General features: G+C 40.3%; 2 protein-coding genes across 3 annotated transcripts in view; both read left to right on the top strand.

The window, feature by feature from the left end:
• unc5db (unc-5 netrin receptor Db) overlaps positions 1-8,651 on the top strand; it is a 147,087-nt gene extending 138,436 nt beyond the window's left edge. The window contains exons 14-16 of the mRNA XM_061037359.1: positions 1,831-1,995; positions 5,269-5,450; positions 6,834-8,651. Coding sequence (XP_060893342.1) covers positions 1,831-1,995; positions 5,269-5,450; positions 6,834-7,095 — 609 coding nt within the window. The 3' untranslated portion in view covers positions 7,096-8,651. The remainder of the gene's footprint in view (positions 1-1,830; positions 1,996-5,268; positions 5,451-6,833) is intronic.
• Positions 8,652-15,651: 7,000 nt separating this feature from the next.
• On the top strand, positions 15,652-26,254 carry hdr (hematopoietic death receptor). Of its 2 annotated transcripts, none has more exons than XM_061037342.1 (10): positions 15,652-15,801; positions 18,975-19,122; positions 19,275-19,403; positions 19,530-19,641; positions 19,777-19,871; positions 20,103-20,192; positions 22,623-22,663; positions 22,793-22,882; positions 23,469-23,505; positions 23,649-26,254. In XM_061037342.1, the coding sequence occupies exons 1-10, from the start codon at positions 15,778-15,780 to the stop codon at positions 23,930-23,932; spliced, it is 1,050 nt and encodes a 349-aa protein (XP_060893325.1). In that variant the 5' UTR covers positions 15,652-15,777; the 3' UTR covers positions 23,933-26,254. The 2 variants fall into 2 exon arrangements, with proteins under 2 accessions (XP_060893325.1, XP_060893324.1); XM_061037341.1 differs by having other exon boundaries at positions 22,793-23,038.
• Positions 26,255-27,595: the final 1,341 nt, after the last annotated feature.

The raw sequence follows: 27,595 nt of genomic DNA, 5'->3' as shown, positions 1-27,595 counted from the left end.
TCCAATCTTTTTATTAAATTTGGTTGTAATGAAAGACATCCATAAAAATGTAACAGAAATCATTATTTATTGTATAGGAGATTAGTTTGATGTCTAGGGTCTGATGTAACCTGTTTTAAGAGCCACGAACCGAACGTCCACTTCCTTCCGGTTCGTTGTTGATAGCGTCCATAGCTACCACCATAGCAACAGTAGAAAACGTAATATCCCAACGTTTCTCCACCGAGACCTGGAAGAATCTTTGTAGAAACGAACAAACTAAAGATCATAAACATAAACCGAACAAAGATTATGAAGATACAATGTACATTTGTCACCAGAAAGGTTATCAAAACGACACTTAAGCCTCAAACTATCTTAAAATATTGCATTTTCCGCCGAAAATAGAAGGGATGTCCGCCATGTTTTTTTTTCGCCAGGGGAAAACTGGGCAGTCAACATGACCTGAGGTATGCCTATACAAAAGAATAGGCAAAAGGAAACGTAGGCATGTCACAATTTTAGAGCCCTTATTGTGAAACTACTACGTTTTGCGCTGTGGACCAACATAGGTATTACACATTTTGACATGAGACTGGGTTGATCCAGATCATTCAGGAGCAGAATCTAAAGTTAGAAGGAGGACATACTGGCTGCTGCATTGTTGTCAGAGAAGCCAGCACTTCAACATAGCATGTTTCCTTAATGTCTGATCATACAGTAAGGTCACTTCATCATTTCATTCAGTCCATATTTACATATTGCTCATTTTAGCAAGTATAAACGCCACACTTAACTGCTATACATTTGATATCCGATTAACAAGGGTGAATGTCAAAGCAAGGTGTAGCTTTGAGTTCATTCATACAAGCAGAACATTTTGTGTTTGGTGTCTATGCTCTGCCTCCATCACTCCTCGCATATAACCATGCAGAAATGTGAGGAATGTTGATTTAATATCTTAACCATCCCCCCCAAAAATACACAAATACGGAGCCTGACACTACAGTCATTATGTGTGAGTCTAGGCGTGCCTCGCCCTTCAGGTCATTCCCCAAAAGCCCAGCATCTAAATGAGGTAATATAGGCCTACTAGTGAAACCTCTACCTGGGCATGCCTCACCTTCAGGCCATTCTGAAAGTAAGACTGTGGTACTGGTGCAGGTCAGAGCTGGCAATGAGAGAGCAGAGGGAGAGACTGGAAATCTGTCATCTTAAATAGACCGCTAATTAAAAGGAGGTGTTGTCAGGTGCTTGTGGATAATGAGTCATGCCATGTGTGAAATCAGTGGAGCTCGGGTTGTGTGCCTGAACTAGCTCACAGGGGTCTTCTCATTTGTGTCATTGTTTGGTTGCACCACAGTCATGAGGTTCATCATAACTAGTAGAAGGTTGTGTCTAAACCATCCAAAATACGGTCTCAGAAATGATGTTATGATCAGTGAAAAGCATTTCTTAATGCAGTGTTTGTTACAGTGTAGTCTTGAGCCCAATTGTTGGTTGCTGCTGGTAATCCTCAAACAGAGACAAAAAAGTATAAAATAAAAAGTACTAATAAAGTTAGTAAGATAATGAGGTCATCCAAAGGTTCTTAGTTTGGGCTGATGAAATTATTTGAAATGTCTAGCAGAGGTCAGGATGTTTCCTCTGCTGTGTTTCCTGGAAATGTATTATACATGAAAGAAAGTCTTCCCGCTCTTCCACATATTTCTACCGACTTAGCTTACAGTACAAGGTATGCTAGCTTCTTTAGCTATGAGACAATCAGGCTAACCATGATCACATGCAGAGAGTATGTGAACATTACTGTGCTAAGTTTCTGAACTTCCCCTTGTTCTTCTGCCTCCTCAGGAGTTCTCCTTCCCCCAAGTGTGGTGCAGCAACCAGCAGCCCCTGCACTGTGCCTTCTCTCTGGAGAGATACAGCCCTGCCACAGCCCAGCTCTCCTGCAAAATCAGCGTGCGCCAGGTAAAAGGCCAAGAGCAGATTCTGCAGGTCTACACGGCTGTGGCTGAGGTGAGGCTTTTTTTTTTTTGCTGCAGAGGAGGGTTTGGGTGGGGGTGGAGAATGTTTCATGTTGGTGCTCAACCTTTGTGTAACCTTCCTGGAGGGTGTCTACTGACAGAAGCTCTCCTGAGCTAGCACTGTGTATTAATAGACTGAGAGCACTCTTATTTTCTTTGTTACTTTAGAGATTTGTGTTTGACACTGACAGCAGAGATTCAGCTCTTCACCTCTTTTTTCTGTACATATTTTGAACCTTTATCAGCCAAGGAGTAAATGTGTTACAGCAAATAGCCTGCATCGCATTCACATTACATAACATCTGGGAGCTGCCCAGTTTAACAACAGTCTTCTGTCAGCCACTGAACAAATCCTCTAGGAATAAGAAATCCTCACTCAGTAGCACCTTGACAGTTCTTGTTAAAGCAGAGGAGAGTGCCACTTGTCGATTTCACCCAACTGCTTTTTCACAACCATCTAGAAATGTGCTTGTTCTACCTCAAAGCCACCAACATTATTTGGTATTACAGTCAGGTGAAATCATAATGTCCATACCTTTAAGGGTTTCTGTTTTCCCTACCTTTATATATATATATATATATATATATATATATATATATATATATACATATATATACATATATACATATATAGATATATATATATATATATATATATATATATACATATATACATATATAGATATATATTTAGATAGGAAGAATCAATAAAATAAATAGAGCCATATCTCTTTCATTAAAAGTAGCAATATAGCTCTTTTGGAGTGGATGGACGGAGGGATGGATGGATGGACGGATGGATAGACAGATGGAAGGGTGGATGGACGGACGGACGGACGGATGGATGGAGGGTTGGAAGGGCAGATGGATGGATGGAAAGACAGATAGAAGGGTGGATGGATGGATGATAGACAGATGGAAGGGCAGATGGAAGGATGGATGGACAAAGGGATGGATGGATAGACAGATGGAAGGATGGATGGATGAAGGGATGGAGGGATGGATGGATGGATGGATAGACAGATGGATGGATGGAGGGATGGATGGATGGATGGATAGACAGATGGAAGGATGGATGGACAAAGGGATGGATGGATAGACAGATGGAAGGGTAGAGGGATGGATGGAAAGAGGGTTGGATGGATGGATAGACAGATGGATAGACAGATGGAAAGATGGATGGACGAAGGGATGGATGGATAGACAGATGGAAGGATGGATGGACGAAGGGATGGATGGATAGACAGATAGGCAGATGGAAGGGCGGATGGATGGACGGATGGATGGATGGAGGGATGGAAAGAGGGTTGGATGGATGTATGGATGGATAGACAGATGAAGGATGGATGGACGAAGGGATGGATGGATAGACAGATGGAAGGGCAAATAGATGGATGGAGGGGTGGGCAGATGGATGTATAGACCGATGGAAGGACTGAGGGATGGATTGATGGATGGATGGATGGCACTGTTTTGTAGTGCCTTTTGCAAACAGGTTGGATAATCAGCAGGTGTGCCATAGGTTCTTTGTAGTAGTCCCACAGCCCATTGCGTTCATTAGTACATCACTGAGCTGTGAAGTGGGAGAGCTGGTGTTCTCTCAACCAGAGAGTCAGGGTTCAATCCCTAGCTCCTTGGCCAAGACACTTAAATTGCTCCTTTGACTTTGGCAGCAGTGTATGAATGTGTATGAATGGATGAGTTAATTCTGATGGACTCTTTACTCAGCAGCCTCTACCATCAGTGTGTGAATGTGTATGAATGGATGAGTTAATACTGATGGACTCTTTACTCAGCAGCCTCTACCATCAGTGTGTGAATGTGTATGAATGGATGAGTTAATACAGATGGACTCTGTATTAATTCTGTCCCGATTCTGTAATTCTGTCCCGAATTTCCCCTCTGGGGATCAATAAAGTATTATCCTATCCTCCTCTTTACTCAGCAGCCTCTACCATCAGTGTGTGAATGTGTAGGTGTGACCTGTGGTGTAAAAGTGCTTTGAGTAGTCAGAAGACTAGAAAATGGCCATACAAGCTCAAGTCCATTTTCACTGTCTCTCACTTTGTCTATCTTAGCCCAGGCTCATGCCGTATAGCATGAAGGCCCACGCCTACCATGGCCTTTCTACCTTCTTAGAACTGCTTCCTGGTGTAGATGCAGAAAGAAATGTTTCATCCTCTCAGTCGAGGGTATGATATTATGTTAATCACTTACACAAGACACACATTTAACCTAAAACAAGTGCAGACAGATGAGAAATTCTAGTGTGCCACTTTGTTGAATAAAAAGTATTTAATTCATGGTCTATTGCGCAACGCTTAGCTCAGATGCTTTCTTTATAAGAGGGCAAATAGCCAGCATGTCTTGGATGATGTCTTGTCTCTTCAATCCAACCTCATTCTTGCATCTCAAGTAGCTTGTTGGACTGTGTAAAATGGCCATTGAGAGGTAAGTCTTGGCTGTGATATCAACTGGCCCAAGCCTTCATAAATTGGCTATTAACCCTAGAAGCTTAACCATTATTACACAACAGCTGATCTGTTCTGAGATTGCTTGAGAGAGTGGAGTGGGGGATGCTGTGGACGAGAGAAAGAGAGAGGGAAAGGGGCGAGAGGTGATACCAATCACCCAGGTCACATGTCCCTGCCACTGGCTGAGGGGTTGTTTAGCCCGGTGGCTGTGGGAACAGAAGGACCTCAAGACTGTTCAGTCCTGAAGTGTAGTGAGATGACCCATCCACTGCAGCTGCTTCTCTGCTCCAACAGGAGGGCACATCCTTGTGGCACTATGTGGTACTACAACGATATTCTGACTGTTACATCTGACACCATGTACATTTCCACAACTTGGTGAAGGGAGAACATACAGAAGAGATGTTTCCAAATTCTGCCTTTTTTAATATTCATTTTTTTCCACCTTGTATTGACAGCTCAGTGACATGTCAGTGTTTTGTTGATTTAAGGGCAGTCTAGTTTTACTGTTATATCCACTTCTTTGCTCTTTTTATGAATGGTGATATGTAATGTATGTATGTAAATAGGGGGTAAATCAGACAATAAATAACAGATATTAACACAAATATACAAGCTGGAAGCTGATTCACTTCCTTATTTCTATGTATTGGATGTCCTAATGTTGTAAAATGTTAATCATACCTGGCTGCATTTTACTTCAGACTCTCTGGGCTGTTTAAAACAATTAACAGGGTCTTTTTTTTAAATCCTATCAGACCCTGAACTGATTTTTTGTTTCCTGCATGCAGACTGAAAAGGAGTCAGTTCCTTTTCTTCTTCAGCAAAAAGACTGCACCGTCACGTCCGAGACTGGGCCCACGGCCTTCAAAATCCCCCTGTCCATCCGCCAGAAGATTTGTGCCACCTTCGACACTGCCAAAGCCAAGGGCAAGGACTGGCAACTCTTAGCCCAGAAACTCAACTTAAACCGGTGAGTGTCGGATGTGCGTTCACTGGGAGACGACACGGTGTGTGCACCCTTTTCCCTTTAAAAGCCTGACCAGAAAAACACACTGACATGAGTGCTGTTACCCTCATGCATGTGCCTTTATGTGCAGCATATTCTCTCTCACCAGCAGCAGACAGGGTCGATTATAGAGACTGAAATGTCTCTATTAAAATAGGAATAGCTGTATATCAAAAGCCGATACAACTTTAAATTCTGCAATTATTAAAATGCTTTTATGATGTGGAAATATTCTTGTATTTTGTCATTCCAGATGTATCTCTGCTTGGTCTTTGCTTGTGGCAGCGACTGTAGAATCTCACCTTAAGTGCAGTATTCCTGACATGCTGGTATCTTAGAGTCCTTTGGGATTCCTAAATTACCCAGATAAGCTTTTCTCCCCAAGTGGCTTGCCTTTGATTAGAGCCTGATGTGACCAATTGGCTGAAAGCTTTTATGTTGCTTGATGTTTCTTCCCTCGTGATGCACAGAGTGCGGTAGTGAAACACTGCCACCCTTTGGATGTAAGGCCACATGACACGTAGAGGCCTTCCTTGGCATGGCAACAAGCTCTCTTGTTTTTTAATCTTGGCAACCGCCAGAACGAAATCCAAACCAGACTACATTTGCCAATAATTACTCTTCTTAATTCTGCTGTGATTTAAAATGATTCTCTTTTTTATCTGATATAGCCTAGAACAAGGCTTCCCAATTTTTTCTGCCTGAACCCCCAAAATAAGGTACCAGAGACTGGGGACCCACACTGTCCATGGAGGTGGTTAAAACATTTACAGTTGCACACAGCCAGGCACGCTAATAGGCTAATATTATTTTCGTAATATATTGTAAAAAATGCCAGAAGCAGAAAGAAAAATCAATCTTTATCTACTTTTTTGGAAATATGTTCACAATAATGGGTAAAATATAACATTAACACACAATAAGTCATTTGTCATATATATATATGTCTTTAGAAAGAATCATGCAACCCCCCTCTCAGTGTCTTGCGCTGAAGTTTGTGTGCACACAGATGCAAATATATTACATGTATTTACCCTTTCTATCTCCACTAAGCCCATCTGCTTTAAAGTACCATAAGAGAATGGCAACATATAAATGTCCATAGCTAAATTATTTGAGGACTCAAAATTAAGATCTATATCGAAAGTCTAAATTTAAATCAAAAATACATTTATTTATAAGTTTCTGTTCCAAATAATGGCTAGTTCCATGGCAAGTTAGACAGTGCGCAGGAGTTTTCTCATTCCTTTCCTAAGGAAATGAAAATGCAAATGATTTCTTCACTTACAGTAAGTACAGCAAATGAAAATGTGAAAAATGTATTTCTCTGTCTGTGCTTTTCTGCAGAAACTTGGGTTATTTTGCAAAGCAGCAGAGTCCATCAGCGGTCATACTGAGCCTGTGGGAGGCTCGCAACCAGGACACTGCTGACCTCGACTCTCTAGCCAGCGCCCTGGAGGAGATTGGTAAAATCCACTCCAAAAGCTCTCCCAAGGACCACGATGAGTCGGACTCTGACTTCAGTCACATAGAGGAAAGCAGTCTGTGTAGGACGGACAGGCGGACAAATCACGATGCAGAGGACTCTCTCCCTGAATATGTAGGCTGAGAGAGAAAAAAGAGCCAGCCAGGGAAAGCTGACAAACTAATGCATATATATCTGTGTTAATACACAGAGCATTATGGACAACACACTGTGTCATCGCAGCAGGAGGGTCATGATGTTATCTGTGAGTAGACGGCGAGCAGTCTCCGTGCTTACCAATCAACGTTGGTAAAAGGTGAAGCCGTACCTGCTGTGGATCTACCCCAATCTTTCAGAGTTGGTCTAGAGAGTGACTGTATTGGAGGGTTTTTCTTAAAAAAGTGTTTTAATTAATTTGCTTTTCATTTTAAGTTAAAACTGCTCCCATGTGTATTCACGTCACATGTCAAAGCTGGGACCGAGGGGGGGGCGTGAAGGAGGGGATCAGTTCTGGTATTATCGTCAATTATTTCCTGAATTTGTGTTGAAGAGACGGGAGGTTAATTTCTTCCCTGAGAGGTTCCTGCTCTCTCCCATACTGCTCCTGGTGGTCCACGTGTCAGCTGGACATATTTGCATGGAGATTCTTGCTATGCAAATATGGTAATATGCATGTGGGGCCATTTAGGAGACACCTGGTGTCATTTATTTCACCTCCACACACACTCAAGAATATTCCTGTATCACTGAATGAAAGAGGACTGAGAGGCTTCTTTATGACATCCAGTTTTTTTTTCTAGGAAGCCACTAATTGGTGAAGTCCTAGTTTCCTGAAATTCACCCATTTTAATTGTTCAAAAAAATTAAAAAATGTTCCCCGTAGAAAGTTTGGCCTTTCTAAAAAAACCTACAACGTTACCTTTAGTGTGATCTTTAAACGCAGACAGTCAGACCGTTTCTGTCTCTATCACTGCTGTGACAAAGTGTGAATTTCGAGCGGTTGAGGTAAAGTTCATGACGGCTTTTCGCCCACAAAAAGTGATAGAGAGGAAGCTGTCATCATTTCTTGGCACATCGCTGAGTCTTATCACCGAATACCCTCCATTAACACCCATCACGTAGACCTCATATCAGACCCTAACACACCCAACTGCCCCCAAGACAGCCTCCCACTCATTACCAACCCACACATGCCGACACATGCTCTGAATTTTCATGGCTACAGAGGTCACACACAGACAAGACATCTGAAATACACTTTTAAAAAGCATCACAACCTCTGCTTAATCACACACAAATAATCATAATGAAGCACGTTCTGGGCATGTGAGGCTTGAAAGTAAAATAGTTAAATATATTAGTTGTACTTCAGTATCTGATAAATTAAGTATATAAAGTATCTCTTGAATCGTCATAACAGAAAAAGTCTCCATGATGAACACAAACTGGTATCCTCTAAGAACACCAATAAACCTCCCTGTGTCCTCAATCCACTCCACACTCGTAAACTAAACACTTTTCAGTTAGCTTCTTAATCATTTATTGGAAACACCCAAATTCGTTGCTACTTCTTGGTCTTGTAGCCAGGCCCACATGCAGAAATGGCTTGGCCCCTTAAAGGCCCACTGAATGCGACCCTCCCAGAAAATTGATTTAATTGTTTCAACGTATGCGCATTCGATCAGTCGTGTTAGCGCTAGCCTCCTGACTAACATTAGCTCCCTCTGCCTGGCTCCCATCAGACTTTGGAGACGACTGAAATGAGTTTGTTGTAAATTCTTGTCAAAGTCAAATGCCCGAGCCAGTTCCCTCCTTTTCTTCTCCTTTCTTTTCTGACATCCTAACATTGTGCAGGTCCTGAAATGGATATACTGATTGCAACATAACTGGCAAAACAGTTAAGTTCACTGGGCCAGTTTACGTCAGTATCATTAAAAAAAAAAAAAAAACTCCTATCCTTTTAAGAAGGGGGGGGGGGGGGGTACGTTTTAAAATTGGGTACATTTTTACTGAAGCAACAATAAATAAAATGTGTTTCTGTTGCTTTAAGAGGTAACGGCATTTAGATGTTAAATAAAATGTGGTTGTTGTTGCTTAAAATTAGGATGGATCATGTATTTTTTGCTGACCTCCATGGGCCCTCCTCATGTCACTGGGAACTTAGAAAGCTTTCTCCTTTAGGGCAGTCTTGCTTGTACGTTACTATCAAAACAACTAAACAAAAAGAAGGTGGTAAGGTGCTTATTGCTCAAATGCAAAATAACTAAAAATAATTAAAGAAATTGCTCCTACATCTGTGCTTCATTTCGTAAATGTCTACCTGATGTTGCTGCCGCCCCCAGCTGGGTCAATCTTTACTTTAATCCAACACTATTCCTGTAAAGTCTTTGAATCCCAAAATGACTCAAATCTCAATGCTAACACTTTGGATCTCAGATGGCTTCTCTGACAACAATGCAGCAGCCAGTATGTCCTCCTTCTAACTTTCGATTCTGGTCCTGAATGCTCTGGATTTGTTTGGACCAGAGAAGGTAGGCGCTTTTAAGGCACCCACACACGGCCGTTTTGGACGCCCCTCAGTTTGTCAGATATGAGAGCAGTTATCAGGTCAACAGGTGTTGCAGCGATGGAAGCAGCAAGAGAAGTGGTTCAGATAGAAGTGATTGTACTCGACCTAAAAAGCCTCTGCATGTTTCTAATAAGCTCCACGAGCAGAAACGTGCTCAAACTAGGATCAATATTGGAGATGTTTTTGAAAAATGGAGAGAGGTTAGAACACAGAAAGGTTTACAGACGAATGCAGAGCTGGATAAACACTGAAGCTTCAGTGTTCACCACATGGCAACCTGCGTGAGTATCGACTCTAAAGAGGAGGGGGGGAGACAGCTCTCTCTAAGTTTAAAATTTGGATGCAGTACCCATTTTCAACACTAGGTGTCAGAGTTACATATTCATTTAATTTACACAATAAACTTCAACAGATTGGCTGAATCCAATTCCGCATGTGTTTTTAAACCTCTTTTGAATTGATGAAGCTTTTATTTTGAAAGATTTCTGTGTCCTCGATGGTTTATCAAGGTTAAAGGGTGATTTTGAATTTAAGCTGGAAGGTGAAAAAAGTGAAACATTGATAACATTGGAACCCTAATTGTGACCTGTCCAGTGAATACAGAGCCTCAAATACAGAAATGTGTGCTTTTTTTTTAATGCTAAGTAATGGCTTTTGTTGCATCAAGAATCATGAGTATCCTGTCTGTGCGCTACGCCCAATGAGAGTCAACAGTCTGGGCATGCTTCAATCTGGATGTGTCTAACCCACTCTGCATCACATCACTATTCTTGTGCCTTGTTTATCTGCTGTAAATGGTGAATGTTGTAAAGAAAGGATGGAGAATTAAAAAAAAAAAAAAACATCAACTCAAACATATACATTTAAAGGTATTAGTTGAAAAGTATTAAAGACTATAATACTGAAAAGGCTGCAGAGCTTTTCTAGTGCTGAACATCTATGTTTGGTAATGCCAGGGCAGCTGTGTGGTAAACTGTATCTATAATTATGGACATTTGGATGTTTTCTGTACAGTAGAATTTGCAAATGTATATGCAGCCTTTTTGAAATAAATGTACAGTTGAAAGATCTCACCTTTGTCATTTTGTAACATCTATTGACGCGCACTCATTTTCAATCAGCCGGCTCATAAATAAACCAGCACTGCAGACGCGTGTGTGAGTCGGTAATGATTTATCTGAGGAAAATAAGAGCTGACAAGTGGATCGATGATAAAAACAAAGTCTTGTAAATATAAATGTAAGTAATCCAGCAGATGTTCATTTGGGGCCTGCACTGTGGTGGTGGTGCAGTGGTTAGCGCTGAGGAGGTTCCTGGTTTGAATCCCTGTCTGACAGGAGCCTCTCTGTGTGGAGTTTGCATGATTGTCTCCGGGTACTCCAGCTTCCTCCCACAGTCCAGAGACATGGACTCGTTAGGTTCATTGATGACTCTAAACTTCCTGTAGGTGTGAATGTGAGTGTGGCTGGTTGTCTGTCTCTATATATCAGCCCTGTGATTGGCTGGTGATCAGACACGCCTCCTCTGCCAGCAGTAGCCTGTCTTCAACATATTTCAATGTACAATATATTTTATTGATCAATAAATACAAACTCAGGCAGCCCTATTTGAATTACATGCAACCCCACATGGGGTCGGGACCCCAAGGTTGTGAAAGTCTGATTTAGGTTTATTACATAATTTAAAACATATGTTTATATATTTTTTATACTAAAGCAGTTTTCACATATAAACTCCTGATAATATATTTCAGGAGGACTGCTCAGGATATTCTCCTGACCTGGCTGTTCACATATGAACCTCACAGTGGGAGACTATCCCTGTCAGACAGGAGGGGGGACGGGGGGTCTCCAGAGGTAAGACATGACTTTAAAAAAAAGACGTGGATGAAGCAACAGAGTCTAGATAGATAGAAAGTTAGATACTACAAAGCTTCCAGTAGCAGTTTACAAAAGACATGCATGACATGAAACATTTGTTACAAATAAACAACCGCTGTCCCCCCTCCCATACATATATATAAACCAGAGACAAAGATTTAAGTAAGCCCCTACATGAAATAAAATTAAACCTGTGCAATTAAAAATAGACTAATACAAAGACAAATGTACATAACCCCGTTCAGGAATAAAAAATATATATATGTGCAATTTAAGTGGAACCTATAAACTGTTTAAGGAAAAATTAGACCTGTGCATAAAAATAAGTAAAAGTGTAGACCTTCTACAGTTTAAAAAAGTGAAAGTTTAGTCCATGAGTCACAGTTTGCTTTTCCCCTGCCATACCAGTGAGGTGTTGTACAGTCATATGGCCAGGGGGACAAAAGAATGAGACGCTATAATGAGAATATTTGCCTTTATATCAATGCTAGTGTAGTTCAACAGAGTTACATTATCAACAAAAGAGTGGAGAACAACATACTGATGATCAGAAAACAGAATGCAGCAGGTTAATGACGTGCACAGAGATCGTAGCGGTCGCGTGCAGACAGTCTATGCACCTTGCAGCAGTCACAGTTTATAAACATCACTCCCCCCTCCTATTGGCTCGATCTGAATTCTCCGGATAATATCCTGCCGTATTCTCACATCAGCTCACTTGCTGCGGAAAAATACTATAGGTCTGGCAGGAGAAACTTTGGGTGAAGTCAGAGTGAAACATTTGGCTGTTTACGTTCACACATACAACTCCTCCGGCAAATATCAGGAGTTTTCTGCAAGTGTTGTAGTGAGTAAGTACCATAAGACTGAACCAGCTTTGTGGAGACCACCTTCTTGTGTTCCTGCTGAAGATGTCTGCCTGTGAAGAAAGAGTTTTTCTTTAAGTCTGTGTTTATGTTGGACTGATTGGGTCTCTAGTAAATGTTAAAGTAGCTCTATGACGGTTTGATGCCTCTCACTATAATGCACACTAACAGGGTTCAGCTCTTACTCTGACTGTCTATTTACACAGCTGTTTGAGGCTGCAGCCGTCGAGATTAGAGCAAAACAGACAAAGCACTAGACTGACTAAAGAGCACCAGAGGATGCACATTTTATCTCAGACCACTCAGTATAACTTACAAAACTGTTCTTTCTCCCGTGTGCTAACGAGCAAACTTTTGTTTAGATGACGCTGTGCTCCCTGGCTTGTATGGGTTCTCTATTAACTCTTCATTAGGATTGAAAGATCTTTCATAAGAAGGGGAATAACTGAGTTAAAGTGAGCTATAGCCCTTTGATATATCCCCTTGTGCTTAAATCCCCTTAACCCCAAAACAATATAAAGGCACAAGATCATATGAGACGGTAAGATGAGGCAAAAATACATTTTACTAATTATAACATATTGACCTTTAGAGCAACAGACGAGCAAAAGCAATGCTGTCTTTCTTATCTTGGAAAAACTGTCTCAGAGGTTTCAGCCTCCTCCCTGCCTTATCATCTCAGAAACATGAGTTCCTGCACCGTGTTGGTGGTAAGCTGTGCAGTAAGTCCTGCAAATGCAGGAACTGGAACGACAGACTGATTGTAAGAATGACTCGGGTTGAGAGAATTGTAGCGCTGTTGTGCACATTTAAGAGCAAGATGCCTATGACCCATTAAAGCATCAGTCTCTAACAGTCATCAGTTCTTCTGCTCACTGCCATCAAATCTCTGACACCATGTCCAGTACAGCTCCACGGCACGTTAGCTCGGCATCACAACAAAGACAGTACAATTGAGGAATGAGCTTCATTTCAATCCCATCGCGCCTTCTTCTCAAACACAACCCTGACCAACAGCTAAACACACAAACCATCCCAGGATGTTCAGTGGCAGTCTCTCCTTCCTGTAAGGCTGCATATCTGAGTGCTGCAGACAACTGATCATCCGATCTTGTTTAACTGTAACACAGGAGAAGGAGGTTTACTAAAAATCCTGCTGTGTATATGAGCAGGAGGAGAGGAGCCACTTGGTCCGCTTGATTTTTTTGAACAACAGCAGCTGTTCAGTCTGAAAGTAATTTTCATTTATATGACAATGAAACTGTGTTTAAATTCAGGTTTACTGTGGGGCTTTGTATGCCTTTATTTAGAGATAGGACAGTGGATAGAGTCTGGGAGAGAGAGAGAGAGAGAGAGAGAGAGAGAGAGAGAGAGAGAGAGAGAGAGAGTGGGGAATGACATGCAGGAAAGGAGCAACAGGTACATGGGGTGAGAGCACTTACTACAAGGATACCCTAAAGTAACTTTCAGAGGAGAACTTTTTGAGAGAGGTTAAACTACTGACGTGAAAAACATCACTTAATAATAATTGATTGAGTTTAAATAGCGTCTTTCAAGGGACCCAGGACGCTTTACATGGTGCTGGGATCAGACAAAGACTAAAACAAACAGATGAGACAGGTAGCATTTGGATGGGAGGTCGATGTAGAGGCCGAGGTAAGGGAGGTTATAGGCTGTGGAGAACGGATGGTGTTTGAGAAGTCTTTAAAATGAGTCCAAAGATGCTTCAGATCAACATTAAGCTAGAACAGTGATCATCAACTGGCGGCCTTGCTGGCCCCCCCAAAGCTTCCCATCCGGCCCATAGGATAGAATTAAAAAATGTGAGAAGGGAAAAATATATTTGTTTTTGGTCAGGAATGACTGAGCATTTGATTTGTTTTACAGGAATCCACCTGTAAGATAATATTCAACTGGTAGGAGTTAGCTACTCGAGCTACGACTCTCATACAAAAGCTGCTTGCTGCACTGAATGTGCACTTAATATCAAGCTAATGTGCAGGCATTATTCTAAAATCCCAAAGGCTGGCCCTTGCACAAATGTAGTTGAAGTAGTGGAGGCTACTAAAAATCTCAAATACCCAAATGTAAAGCCCCTCTTCTTAAAATGATGTGACACTTGTTTTGGTTATATGACATTTGCTGGTCCAGTAAACCTAACTGTTATGTCTGCAGTGTTGTTGTACTCAAAATCTGTCTTGGTCTCAAGACTGGTCTTGACTCTCGAGACCACCTTTTGAAGGGCTCGGTCTCGTCTTGGTCTTGGTCATGACTCTGTCTAAATCCCTAATTTTCTTGGTCTTGTCTTGGTCTCGGAGCACTCTGTTCTCGGTTAGTTTGGTCTTGACTACAACACTAATAAGTTGAAGACCCCTGACCTAGAAGTATGTTTTCAGAGCCACATTACACCCAACTGTGAATCATGGTGGTTGTTTAGTCTTCTTCACCTACAGTTTAGAGGCCTAGGGGTAGCTGATAAATGTATGCATCACTATAAATAACTCAACACAAAGATGTTTGTTTAAAATATGTTAAAAACACCATTAATCATCCTTTTATCTTTATTGAGAGAAATGTTACTTTGACTATGATCTATCCTACATGAATGGTTAATCTTTTTTCATGATGAGTTTGGTCTATATTTCATTTGACTGCAGGGCTTTCTCTCTGTTTTGACACTTAGTTTAATAAAGACCAGCTAATATCATAGACTGTAGGCTGATAAATATGAGGGACAAAAAATGACTAAAGTATAAATAAATAAATAAATAAATGTTGGGAGAAATACATACAATAATGTATAAATAAATATATTTATATAAATAAATGCAACAATTCATATAAAAATGTATATATCAATAAATATATTCATATAATTATCCTTTATCCGTCCTAACATTACTGAAGTAGGATTGGTCAATTTTGAAAAACAGACAGAAGCAAATTTACATATATACTTTTCCTCTTACGACCTGGACACAGAAATAAATAGATGTGTAAATGTAAAAATACGGAAATAAATTAATAACTCAATTAATGTGGAAATGTATGCATTGATACATATATAAATATATAAATGAATAAATACATGTAAAAATATATAAATAGCCTTTTTCATTAAGAAAGTGTATTTATTATTTATTCATTGATGTATTGTTTTCAGCATTTATATATTTATTGATGCATTTATTTAATTATTTATTTATTTATACATTATTGTATGCATTTCTCCCAACATTTATTTATTTATTCATTTATTTATACTAGTCATTTTTTGTCCCTCAGATAAATAAACTACTACTCCATCGGTGGGTGTGTTCCTCCCGCAGGAAGCCGGAGGTGTAGCCCCGCCCACTCGACACTAGTCGTCGTCATTAGTGTCATCTCGTCACACCTGCTGTAAAGTTCGACCCTGAGGGAGCGCTTCACTCGCAGTTTAACTCTCTCTGTTGAGGAAAAGTTTTGTAATGATTGGAGTAAAGTCTGTGGATTTAAACTTCTACAGTGAAGCATGAGGACGCTCCTGAAGTATATGGTGAGTCACTTTTGTTTCTGCTCTGTCCCAGTTGATGTCACTGTTTGGTATTATGCTAAATATGTTATTAAAGATTTTGTATGAGCATAACATTTCCTCATAGTGAACAACATCACTCAAATATTAAGAGTCGACGTTAACCGAAGTGGCAACTATTTCCCAGTTGAGTTAAAAGTCTCCAACTTATCATAAGGTTTCACTTAGAGAAACTGGATTTAAGAGAAGTAAACTGTAGTTTGTCTTCACCGCAGAATCTCCCGTGTGTCTGTCAAAGTGTCTCACTGTCTGAGTCCAGGTGAGACATTCCTCTGCGTCAGGACATTCAACCTCTGTTTGTCTTCACAGCGCGTCATTGAGCTGCTTAACATCTGCTCCTGATGACTGCTGAATTCACAATACTGATCCACATAGCCTATTATGCTGAATGTTTTCCTTATTGTCCCACTCTGTTTGTTGTATTAAGTGTCTTTTCCTACCGGTATATCTGATTGAGTTTTTTTCCCTGCGCCTCACCACCTCACAAAGTCCCGATTTGAGCCTCATTTTCATAAAAACTTAAGGCATGGCTTAAATGTTTCTTATAAAAGATTTCTTATGTCTTATATTTATCTCTGATTTCACACAGTGCATTCAATTGTTTAAAAAAAATCGTTTTAATTAATTTACGTCTACCGATAATTCCCGGAAATGCCAAATGCCCATGTGAGTGGGTGTGTATTTGTCGAGTGTGTGGGGAGAAGTCCCTGCATGTGATCCTTTTATTAAGATGTTAGGAAATACTGGGTGTGGATTGGAATCTGGTGACTTGTATGATTGCCTTATTTGGGTTTGTTTCACCTGGTCAGGTATCCTGACTGTGTGGGCACAATACTTCATTCATTAAGCTACACCTTTTTTTTTTTTTTTTTTGCCCTGAATCAAAAGTCCCTAATGAAACACCTTGAGTGAATCCTTTTTTTTGAAGACACTGTTAAAAATGTATTTAAAACAGACTCATGACAAAAGTCAGAGTTCAAAGTAATATCATTGTTCTTACATAGAAATCAAACCATGAGCTAATTATATGATGTAATATAGATCTATCTGACTCCATCCATTCATGATCTATAACACTTTTCTCGCTCGGTGCCGCGAGGGCCTTTTCCCAGCGGTCATTGGGCGAGAGACCAAGGCGTGCTTATTAAGCAGTTGTACCTGTGATCAGCATGAAGAGGAACATACTAGTCTTCAGTTTTGGATAATACGCGTCAGGGTCTGACCTCTTACACTCACTTCTGTTATGGACGAATCAGAAGAGGCCTCTTCCTCCAGGACATGAATCCTTCACATCCGACATCTCTCCTACACAGGCCCGGTTCTCTGTTTTGATTGGTGTAGGGCATTAAGTGATGTTGACTGGTTAATTACTGCCAAACTTCAAGACTGATTACTGCGGTACACTTGTTGTTGTGTTCTTTAGGACTGTAATGGCATGCACTGTTTTATGTTATGTAAATCTGCTGAGGTCCATTTACCATTGCTCGTGGGCCCTTGCACTAACGAGAGGGCATCGTGTTGACCTCTATCATATAGATATGTCCTAAACCTGATATTCTAATACCTAATATCTGTTTGGGCACAAAAAGGAAATTACTTTTTCCTTACTTTTTTTTGTTTACATCATTTTTGGGCCATTTTGCCTTTATTGGAGAGGACAGCTGAAGTGAGACAGGAAGTGTCCGATTTGAACCCACTATAGCTGCACAATTGCCTCCGTCCAAAGGGCGCGCGTAATAAGATCTAAGCTATTGGTGCACCGGAAATTAGGACCCTTTCTCTATAGAGTGCAAATTCATTCATTCAACCTTTATTTATACAACCCTCATTTACAAAGACATCGAGTCATTACAGAAATAATTAGAAAACAGACATTAAATCAAAAAGAAAACCAGGAGACGGATAAATACAAGACTGCTAAAATCAGTCTACAAAAGTTGAAAATGTACTAAGATAATTAAGCAAGTACAAAACTACAATAAATAAACACACTTATGTAAAACAGTTACAAACAGAGGTTGGGAGGCTTAAAATCAGGTTTGTAAAATGCCCAAAAGGTGAAAGTTAATTTCCCTCAAGAAGATGCTGCATGTTGTTCCAAGAGTCTGGTGCAGAATAAGAAAAAGCAGATTTTCCCAGTTCTGATCTGACTCGAGCAATGGCAGGTGCTCAGGGCCCTTTCTGTCTGTTAGTGCCTGTCGATAAAGTCTCACCTCTAACCTTTTTCATTGTGTTGTTGACTGACGTGAAGTGTTTCATCATCTTTGTCCTCTTTCAAGAAAACATGAAAGTGTTAGGGCATTTGCTGAATATTCTTATTAGAATTCATGTGAAGTGAACTTAGTTTCACTTTCAGTTACGGCTCGTGAACACTGATGTGGAATGTCTTCAGATTGTATCAAAGAAATATGTTTAAATACTCCGTCATGAATGATCGAAACACAAGAATCACTTCACTTCCTGCTACATTCATGTAAAGAATCATTTTAAATAGTTGATAAATTGTTTATTTATTCTATTTATCTCTACAATATTAAATAATGCAGTTAGTTTAGTGAGTTAAAAAGGTTTGCATTGCACCTCTTTTTAAAAAATAAAATAAAGCCAAGATCCTAAAAACAAACAAAGACATAATTAAAGCCTTAAAGGGGACATATTATGAGAAATCCAATTCTACAGTGTTTCTGAACATATATTTGTGTAACCTGAGTGTCTACTGACCCACAACATGTGAAATAAACCCATCCAGTACTTTGTTTGTGGTCTGCATAAGTCTGACAACACAGAGAAAAATGCTCCTTTTTAAATTTGCTCTCCTTGTGATGTCACAGTGGGATTCTGGTAAAAAAAACAAAAACCTCTCCTCCTCTGGTATCGCCACTCGTATTAGCGGTTAATCATGATTAAAACATGTAGTCGTTTGACAGCCTCAAATTAAATCTTTTAACAAACAATCAAAAAAACTGAAAGTTATACGTTTAAAAAATATATCTGAGCTGGAGCCAATAACTGTTGTGCTTTCTGGCTTATAAATGAGTTTAATGACCAATGTTTTTTTTTTTTTTTATTAATGACAACGTTCTTTAAGTCAAGAAATCTGTCATACCCGGTGTTTCTTTCTCTTCTCTCTTTCAAAGGTTTTCCTGGTTTTGTTTTTGCCTGTTGTTTTTGGCTCCCAAACATCTGGCCTTGACATGGGTATCAGGAAGGTACGGCGGGAAATCTACTGCGCAGACGAGGAGGAGTACCGGAATGGCGACATGTGCTGTTTAAACTGTCCAGCTGGTGAGCCAAATGGAGACGCACTTGATTTACTCCACGGGGATTCAAGCTCTGTCACAAGCTTTAAATCTCTCAGCAGAGCGATGGTTTATTATTCACCTATAAAAAAACACCTGTCCTTGTTTTCTGTGTTTCTGTGTGTGTGTGTTTGTAAGGTTACCGTATGATATCTCCATGCACCGAAAACGAAAAGAAGGGGAGGTGTGAGAAGTGTGACGATGGAAGGTTCACTGAGCACTCAAACGGGCTGAAGCAGTGTTTCAAGTGCACTCAGTGTCGCCCAGGTAATTCAGCTCAACGACTTTACGCTACCGATCGATGTGAAAAGGTCGAATCCATATTCAACCTTTTCAAATTGCTCTGAGCATAAACTCCGACTTAATGAGATCTTTCTCGTGCTGCTTCCTCAGATCAGGACATCTTGAAGACGTGTTCTCATACCCAAAACACTGAATGTCAGTGCAGATCTGGAGGGTTTTGTGCTCCGGACCAGGCGTGCGAGGTGTGCAAGAAGTGTTCAAGGTGAGTGTCTGCAAATAGAATCACACCTTTTTGTTCTTCCAGAGTAATGTAAGATTGCATAATCATAATGGATACAACCTTGCTCATTTACATTCTTGTTGCATTAAACAACTTGTTTGCCTGTCTCAAAACTAGGTGTGACAAAGATGAGGAAACAGTGAAGAACTGTACTTCAACCACGAACACGGTGTGCAAGCCGAAAACCAAGCCGAGTCCTGCCTCTGTCTCAGGTACACTAAAGAGAGCTGAGAGCGAGTGTTATACCCTCTGTGTCACTACATCGCTCTTCAGTTGAGATATCCCTGGTTTTTCTTTACTAATAGGACCAGTAGTGCATTCAGTACTTTGACTTTTAAATATATCTAAAGCCTCAAGACGACAGAGAACTGTGGCTAACTTGGCTCTGAACCGATTTCACACACAGTAATGGTTGTTTATTCTGTTTGTTTTTTCCTAATCAGAGAAGGCCATTTGGATTGTTCCACTTTTACTGTTTGCTTCGGGGCTAATCGTTGTATGCGTCTTGTGGCTGAGGAGACGTCGAGCAACAGGTAGGTGAAAGTAGAAAATCACAACAAGATGTACAGAGGCTACAGTCGTCTGTACAGTAGTGCTGTTTGTATGATAATTACTGACTGTGTTTAGACCTTCAGCTAATGAAAATACTTTCTACCATGCGGTCACTCGGGGACTGCTGAGCCTCTGCCACGCCCTCCGTCATTGTTAGACTCCAACCGCAGCTCTCCTTAAGTGTTTGAACAGGGTTATAGAAGATCAAGGAACATCTCCATTTCTGTGGCGCTCCTCCATGTACGAAGGCTATAGTCCTCATCACAGTGGTTGTGGGTTCGAATCCAACTTCCACCCTTTGCTGCATGTCACCCCCTCCCCCCCTCACTTCAGCTATCCTATCAAAAAAGGCCCAAAAAATATCTTAAAACATTTTTAAGTTAAGCGTAAAATCCTCTAAAACTGTGTTTTGATTCAAGATTTGCGGTGCATATGAGGCGCTCTAGTTAATGATGTTGATAGCTGTGCATGTGTAAGTCATACTCTGTTACTTGGACAGCCTATTTAACCTGCCCGTCCAGGTGGATAACGTTCTGAAATGAATGTTGTTACTCCAGAGGTGAGGCTGGATGGATATTTTATCTTTGTCATGATTAAAACCAGTTCTGCAAGTTATTCCCTCAGACCATGGCACATCACATCTTTACCCTGCTTACATTGGTTTCCCTCTATCACCTGAGTCAACCGTGTCTGTATTTCAATACTGCATCGCCTTAGAAACAACCTCGCTGTTGTCCCGCCAGGAGAAGTACAGTACTGCATTTTGCTCTACTTTGCTTTCACTCAATCAATGCACCTCAAAGTCAACACTCGAAGCTCGGCATACTACAAAGGGAGTGAGCATGGCCTGCTGCAGGCATCTTAAATATTCAGGTGTGGCCTGATGGGTTCAAGGCAGGAAGTACGCTGAGCACTGCCGAGGTGCCCTTGAGCAAGGCACTGAACCCCAAAACTGCTCTGGAGCGCTCTCTGTGGTCAGCCCCCTCACTCTGAGACCTCTCCATTAATGTCCATAGGATCCTGTTTGTGCATGTGTGTGTATTTCGGCCTATGTGTGTGTAGCATGTTCATTAGACAGAGTGTAAAACTGGATTTCCCCTCACAGGATTAATAAAAGATAAATTATTATTATTATTAACGCCCAAGCTAGCAGGTTTTTTTGTGGCTCGTGCTGCTACAGACACGGCAGTGGAAGAATTTGTTTGAATAAGGATGACTAAGCTGTTGCTTCTCTTTGTCCTCCGTGGATAAAGCTTTACAATATGAGCCATGCTAAAAGGAAAAGAAGAGTAGGAGGAATAGATTGTCTGAACCAATGTATGTATATTTAATGAATAGGGTGGATGGAAAAGAAAAGAATTCTTCTCATAGAAGAAAAGGGATGAGCAGTGATGTTACACTCACACGGTGCTCCTCATAGACTTGCCAACATGCTGCATGTTTTCTGACACAGTATGGGCAGAAACCTGCTTAACTTGGCTGTAAGGTGCAGGTATGTTGTTTCTGATGATCACCTGAGAACATGTACAATAGCAGATGATGTGCCAACACTTCTTACTGACGCATTTGGATTAAGATGATGATGAATGACAAATTAAGGTAGGCCAACACAATGAACATGTTCTAGCTGGTTTAACTCCAACCTGCAGTTCATCACAAACTGTCATTGAAATATGTGCAGCTTTCGAGCTATCCTGTGCCAATCCATGACTCAAACAACACTGATTGGTTTGGTCAGAGGGGCAGCAATAGTTGCCCCATTACCTAGCCTATTGTAGGCAGACCGGTAAGACATCATTGAGCCTCACCTTCAGTCAGCATGAAGGTATTAAAGGGGAGGCCTGAAGTTTGTGTGCACACTCAGCATTTATTTACCCTTCTGTCTGCACTAATCACATCGACTTTTAAACAACATAAGCTTAATTAATCAAGGTGTAACAAAAAAAAGGTCTCAATTTAAAGTGTTTTAATAATTGCCGACAAACATCTGCACACTGAAAACTATGAGCTGCCTGTTGCAACACAGTCTGAAGGGTGGATTTCAACGCTAGTCCCGCCTCTGGCAAGGCAAATAACCAATCATAAGCCCTTTTCACATACGCACTCCAGATACAATCTAGATAAGTTCAGGAGGACTGCTCCGGATATTCTCCCGACCTAGCTGTTCACATATGCTCCTCACAGCTGGAGACTCTCCCTGTTGGACAGGAGGGCACCAGACGTAGTCAATAAGATGGGCTCCATGACACCCCTCTGGACACGCCCCTGTCTCTCTGTAAATAGAGTACCTAAAAAGACCCCCCTTGTTATTCTACCTTTTTGAATCACCTAATTAAGGTCAATTCAAGTCGGTGCTGGGAAGTAGACTTGAAATGTCTTAAGTTGTTCTCTTTATATTCTTGTTTTTTCAGAATCTCAGAGGAATCAATCTGTTGGGCTAAAAGATGGACAGGTACGTTACCTATGGAATCTTAATAAAAATAGAGCTTAAGGATTCAAATTCAGGACTTCAAAAAGTCCAGAGCGATGGAATAAAGTCTCCTTAGATTTTTTACAAATTGTCTGTCCAAACATTCCTCAGCATGACAGTGAAGAGTCTCTCACCGAGGAAAGGAGGACCACTGTCACCCACATACCGAGCTACTCAAATCCAATCCTGTCCCGGCAACTGGTGAGACCCAAATCCTTTGCGGAGGATGAGCACCAAGTGTTGTTTGAAAGCCTCGACAGCTCAGCCAGTAACTCTCAGCACTGTTTACTGTCGTCCTCTGCATTCCCCACGTCTCCCCCCCGAGCCCGCCTCATGGTCCCACAGCCACACAGGAGGGTGAGACCACAGCTCATTTCCACCCCTGCTTCCAACCTCGCTTCCTTGTTCCCTGCTTACTACTTGAGTTATGCTTTGCTTTCCTAACAGCTGACACCCCAAGCCTAGCAAGTCATCCACCTCCAGTTCCTCTGCTTTCTCTTTAAGTTTTCTTACAAGATGATTAAACTGTTGAACACAGATGACTTTTTATACATTGAAAATGCACATTTTTCTGAAGGAGGGTGTGACAACCTTCCGCTTTTGCTCCACCTGTTTACTCAAAGATGAAGTGATGGCTGTGTTTAGAAGCATGACGTTTGCCATGCCAGGTAACTGAGTAAGCGATGACTTGTGAAGGCTTGGGGTCTCACTTTATAATAAGACTCTTGAGGAATTTAAAGAGACATCCCCTTGATTTTAACGATTGTTGTTCTCTTCTGTCATTAAGGAAGAGGAAGAATTTCCCAAGCTTTTTCCTGTGAACGGTAAGTCATTTTTATTCTCATGAATCCCCTCAAATGTTAGACTCAGTACAACTCCCTCATGCAACAGTGAATATTCACGACACTCGTGAACAACACACCTGAGCTCAGCTTGCTTGATTGATTTTTTGAATCTTTGTTTGCAGGTGAAGAGTCTTTGAGGAACTGCTTCGAGTACTTTGAAGAAATGGATGTCACCTACCTCAAGAGATTCTTCCGTAAGCTGGGGATGTCGGACAACGTGATCAATAGTAAAGAGCACCTTCTCTTTCAGGACAAGATCCATGACTTGCTGAATATTTGGATGGAGAAGGAAGGCAGAGACGGCAGCTTAAACAACCTGCTGAAAGCTTTACTCGATCTAAATCAAAGGCGAACAGCCGAGACCATCAAGGAGAAGGCTGTTCACAACGGTCATTACCATTTATGAGTAATGACAGTTTCTCTGTTTGGACAAAGACACTCATTGTCTGAGTTCTACCAAGGTCCTTGTTGCTGAAAGCTTACAGTATGCACTATTCAGTTGTTATTGAAGTAGGGCTGAACAAGGTCTTTGGAAACAGAGAATCTATGAGCTAATTAAGTCTCTTGGCTAACTCTCTTTCAAGTCTTAAAAGGCCAAACGCTGGTGTTTCAACCAGCAGTAGTGAGTTAGCTACTGCCAAGGGTGTTGCCTTTAGAGGTGAGTTGCATATAGCAACTTAATTCTAGTCAAAAAAAAAGTCACTTTGAATGGAGAGCCTAAAGTCCAAAGAACATCACTTAATGTGATCGGGTACTTGCTGCCTCCAAAAAAGTGCCTGCCCTTGTCGTCTATCCACAACTAGCAAAGCACAAAGCTACAGGCCAAACATGGTGTTCTCTCGGTACTCACCAAGAGCATTGTTTACTGAATCTGCTGCTATTGTAGTTTGAGCACAGGCATTTTCAATGTACTGTATAGCTCTGATGGTGAAAACAGAAAATGACTGAACTTTCACTCTGAAATGGCAGCTTGATTTAGTTTATTGTTTTTAAGGGTTTCTTGGTTTGTCTTGTTCTTCACATGCACTAAACTGAGCTCAGCTTGATTGTTTAATACACTGACTTTGTTTCTCAACATTGTTTTATTCAAGACAACTGGTTTATATGTCCTCAGGAATTAATGTCTTTAATGTGGGCACTGATTGCTGGAACATGTTGAGCTTTAAAGTGCCAAGTTATCCTAAAAAAAACACAAAACAACATGAAGTTATGAATAGGAAACAATTCTGTTTTCTGTCTGACTTCACACGTTAAACTTACAGTGTTGTTGGACCACGAATGAACCTGAGCTTTAGCTTATGGTTACACATTTGTCCTGATCACAACATTGACATTTTTTAGAGTTCTGCAGGGATACTTCAAGATACACAGTTTTATATTGTTGACCCCTACAATGCAGTTATCATTCTAAAAATATAAATAACGAACACAAGATGGTCGCTCAACTGGAGAGTAAGTGTGCATGTTTGTGCATCACAGTTTCACACTCTAGATTGTGGTAATCTATACAGCGCCCACTGCTGGTGACAGTCAGAAAGAGAACTGCTAGTGTAATCCAATGATACACAAATGAAATGCTACTGGTGAGCAAATCGAGTAATATCGATGAAATTAGCCGACACCGGATAAGCTAGTATCGGCGGATATTATCAGCTGGCTGATTAATCGTCTGGCTCTAGTTTAAACACAATGTTACATAATCTCTTTGTTCTGTTTCTAATATTTACATGATTCAAAGAGGCCTTTCCTATTTAATAGGATAAGATGTATATCTATATATAGGGTTGTATTGCTGGTTTGTTTTGCAACACAGCTAACCTAAGGTCCCTGTTGGAGTGACTTTAACTCTACAACTGAGGCACTTATGGCAACACTTGAGCTTATAGCATTTGTGTGCTTATGAGATTTAAGAGTGAGTCTGTTTTTACAGAGTTACGTTTTATTTTCTACCAAATGCTTAACGAAGCTGAGGTTGAAACAAAAAGTTCTAAAGCATTAATGGTCTTACACACCACATGACTACACCTAAATAAAACTTGAATGTATTGTTCCTGTAACGATGTGTCAGTGAAGAGTTTGTTGAATCTGACAGCTGCACACGTGTTGTTTTAAGACGTCTTTCCACGTTTTTAAATGAGTTGCTTTGCTGTCTAACTTGTCCATGTGTACCACTGGTCATATTGGTGCAAAAACAAGTTTGTTGTTCGGTCATGTCAACATTGTTGAATTGGCTTACTAAGGTGATGAGTCAGGTTTTGTTATGGCAACATTTCTTCTTGAGCAGATGCCGACAAAAAAATGTAAATGCCTCTAAGCCAGGAGAGGAAGTTAAAAGTATTTGTTTACATTTTGTATGAACATGTTGCTCTGTTTTATGTACCGGGCGATGTGTAATGGTCAAATCTCTCTGGAAACAAATTTGATTTTTTCCTGAAGGGATCCCGATGGATAAATAAATGTCGAATAAAGATGAAAAAACCTGACAGCAGTCATTTTATCAAATGCCCTGAAAAATATGGTGGCACAGATAAACTGTTTGGATATCAAGTCTTTCTTAAGCTTAAATAATGAGCTGCTCTCCCAAGGATGAGAAATTAAAAACATGAGGTTAATGATTAAACTCAAAACACTCTCGCTATCTCGGCACCTTCAACTGTTCATGGTCGCCTGCTTAAAGCATAAATGATCTGTCAACTTCAATGTTTGCTAATAAAGATCTGCACCATAATTTATCCTGTTCTGTCATTTTTTTCAAATGTGTGTGTATTATGTATGCACCCTTTATGGTGGGTTAGGGTTGCAATGTTGAAATAAGGGCTTTCAAACAATTGAAACATTTAATCGCATTAAACGTCTAAATTTCAGCAGTTAAACACAATAAATCACATTTTTAAAGTGTGAAAGTACATTATTTTGTGCTTAAAAATACATTTAAAAAAGCTTTTATTTTGAAATGTTCTGTCTCAAGCGTACTTTACTTGCTGTTTAAATTTAACCCTGCTTTAACCCTGCTTTTATCTTGAAATTAAGTAAGGGCCTCTTCAGGACAGGAACCAAAGAAAATCCTTGAGCACTCAAATCACTTGAGGCAAATTGAATAAAGGTGCATTAATGTTACGACACTGCGTCTTCTGCGGAGTCAAAAGGTTACTCAGCTCAAAGGAACGGTAACAAAGGTCATTGTGTGATGTCATAAGTTGGATATTACTTTGGACTCGTCAGCTGAGCTGAGACGTTCAGAGATGCAGCAGTGTCCTGCTTTTACATCTCTGAGACTACAGAGAGACACTTAGGAGGATTATCTACAGGGAGCCTAAAGGGACAAAATAACATGAGATTAATCAGGATTTAAAAAATTAATGCATTAATTTCAGACCTTAATTAATCACATTAAGTAGTTCATGCTGACAACCTTAGTGCAAATGCAGAAAAATATACTTCTGAAAATGAGTGATGATAAAACTAACTTCCATATTATTTAAATGTACTGTTCTGTAATTATTTACTAATGAGCACCAAAAACAAGAAACTGAGGCTTTTAGTTTAGTAAGATGATGTTGTGGTATTTGGACATGAATAAAGAATAATTAACTGTTTTTTGTCTATGTCTGTCTGAAACTTGCTGCTGTCTTTGCCAGGACTCCTGGTAAAATAGATCTTGTATCTGAACGAGGATATTTTCCTGGTAAAATAAAAATAAATGTTTAATGTTAAATCTTGCTGAACCTCTTTAGCTACACTTAAGGTGTATTGCAATGAAACTTTTGAGGTTTTTCAGGCAAATCCAAGCAGCTCAAACGAAAACAAGAGAGGGGGATTAATTGTTTCAAAACTATTCGTAAACACATCCACAAATGTTTGTTTGTTTTCATAAAAATGTAACTCCTAACTCTGATAATTATGTCAATAATTCAGGAAAAACAGAAGAAATTTGTATTCCCCCATGTGAAAGCATTACGCTTCCATATAAACATACAAGTTTAATGCTTGCATCTTTTTAGGAGACACAGAGTGGAACACTAAACCTTCAAATGCAGGAAACACTTCACCTCACACAGCAGTAAGGCAC

The sequence above is a fragment of the Labrus mixtus genome, chromosome 5 (genome assembly GCF_963584025.1).
Source record: "Labrus mixtus chromosome 5, fLabMix1.1, whole genome shotgun sequence".
In the NCBI taxonomy this organism is placed as follows: Eukaryota; Metazoa; Chordata; class Actinopteri; order Labriformes; family Labridae; genus Labrus; species Labrus mixtus.
The sequence above is the reverse complement of the archived record's forward strand: the minus strand, read 5'-3'. Positions and strand labels throughout refer to the sequence as shown.

What these genes read in the sequence shown, in the direction of transcription:
- hdr (XM_061037341.1), top strand. Translation starts at nt 15,778, where the DNA reads ATGAGGACGCTCCTGAAGTATATG. An exon ending in GAGTCCTGCCTCTGTCTCAG is followed by an intron (nt 19,872 to 20,102) that starts GTACACTAAAGA and finishes TTTCCTAATCAG; the next exon opens with AGAAGGCCATTTGGATTGTT. An exon ending in TTGGGCTAAAAGATGGACAG is followed by an intron (nt 22,664 to 22,792) that starts GTACGTTACCTA and finishes AACATTCCTCAG; the next exon opens with CATGACAGTGAAGAGTCTCT.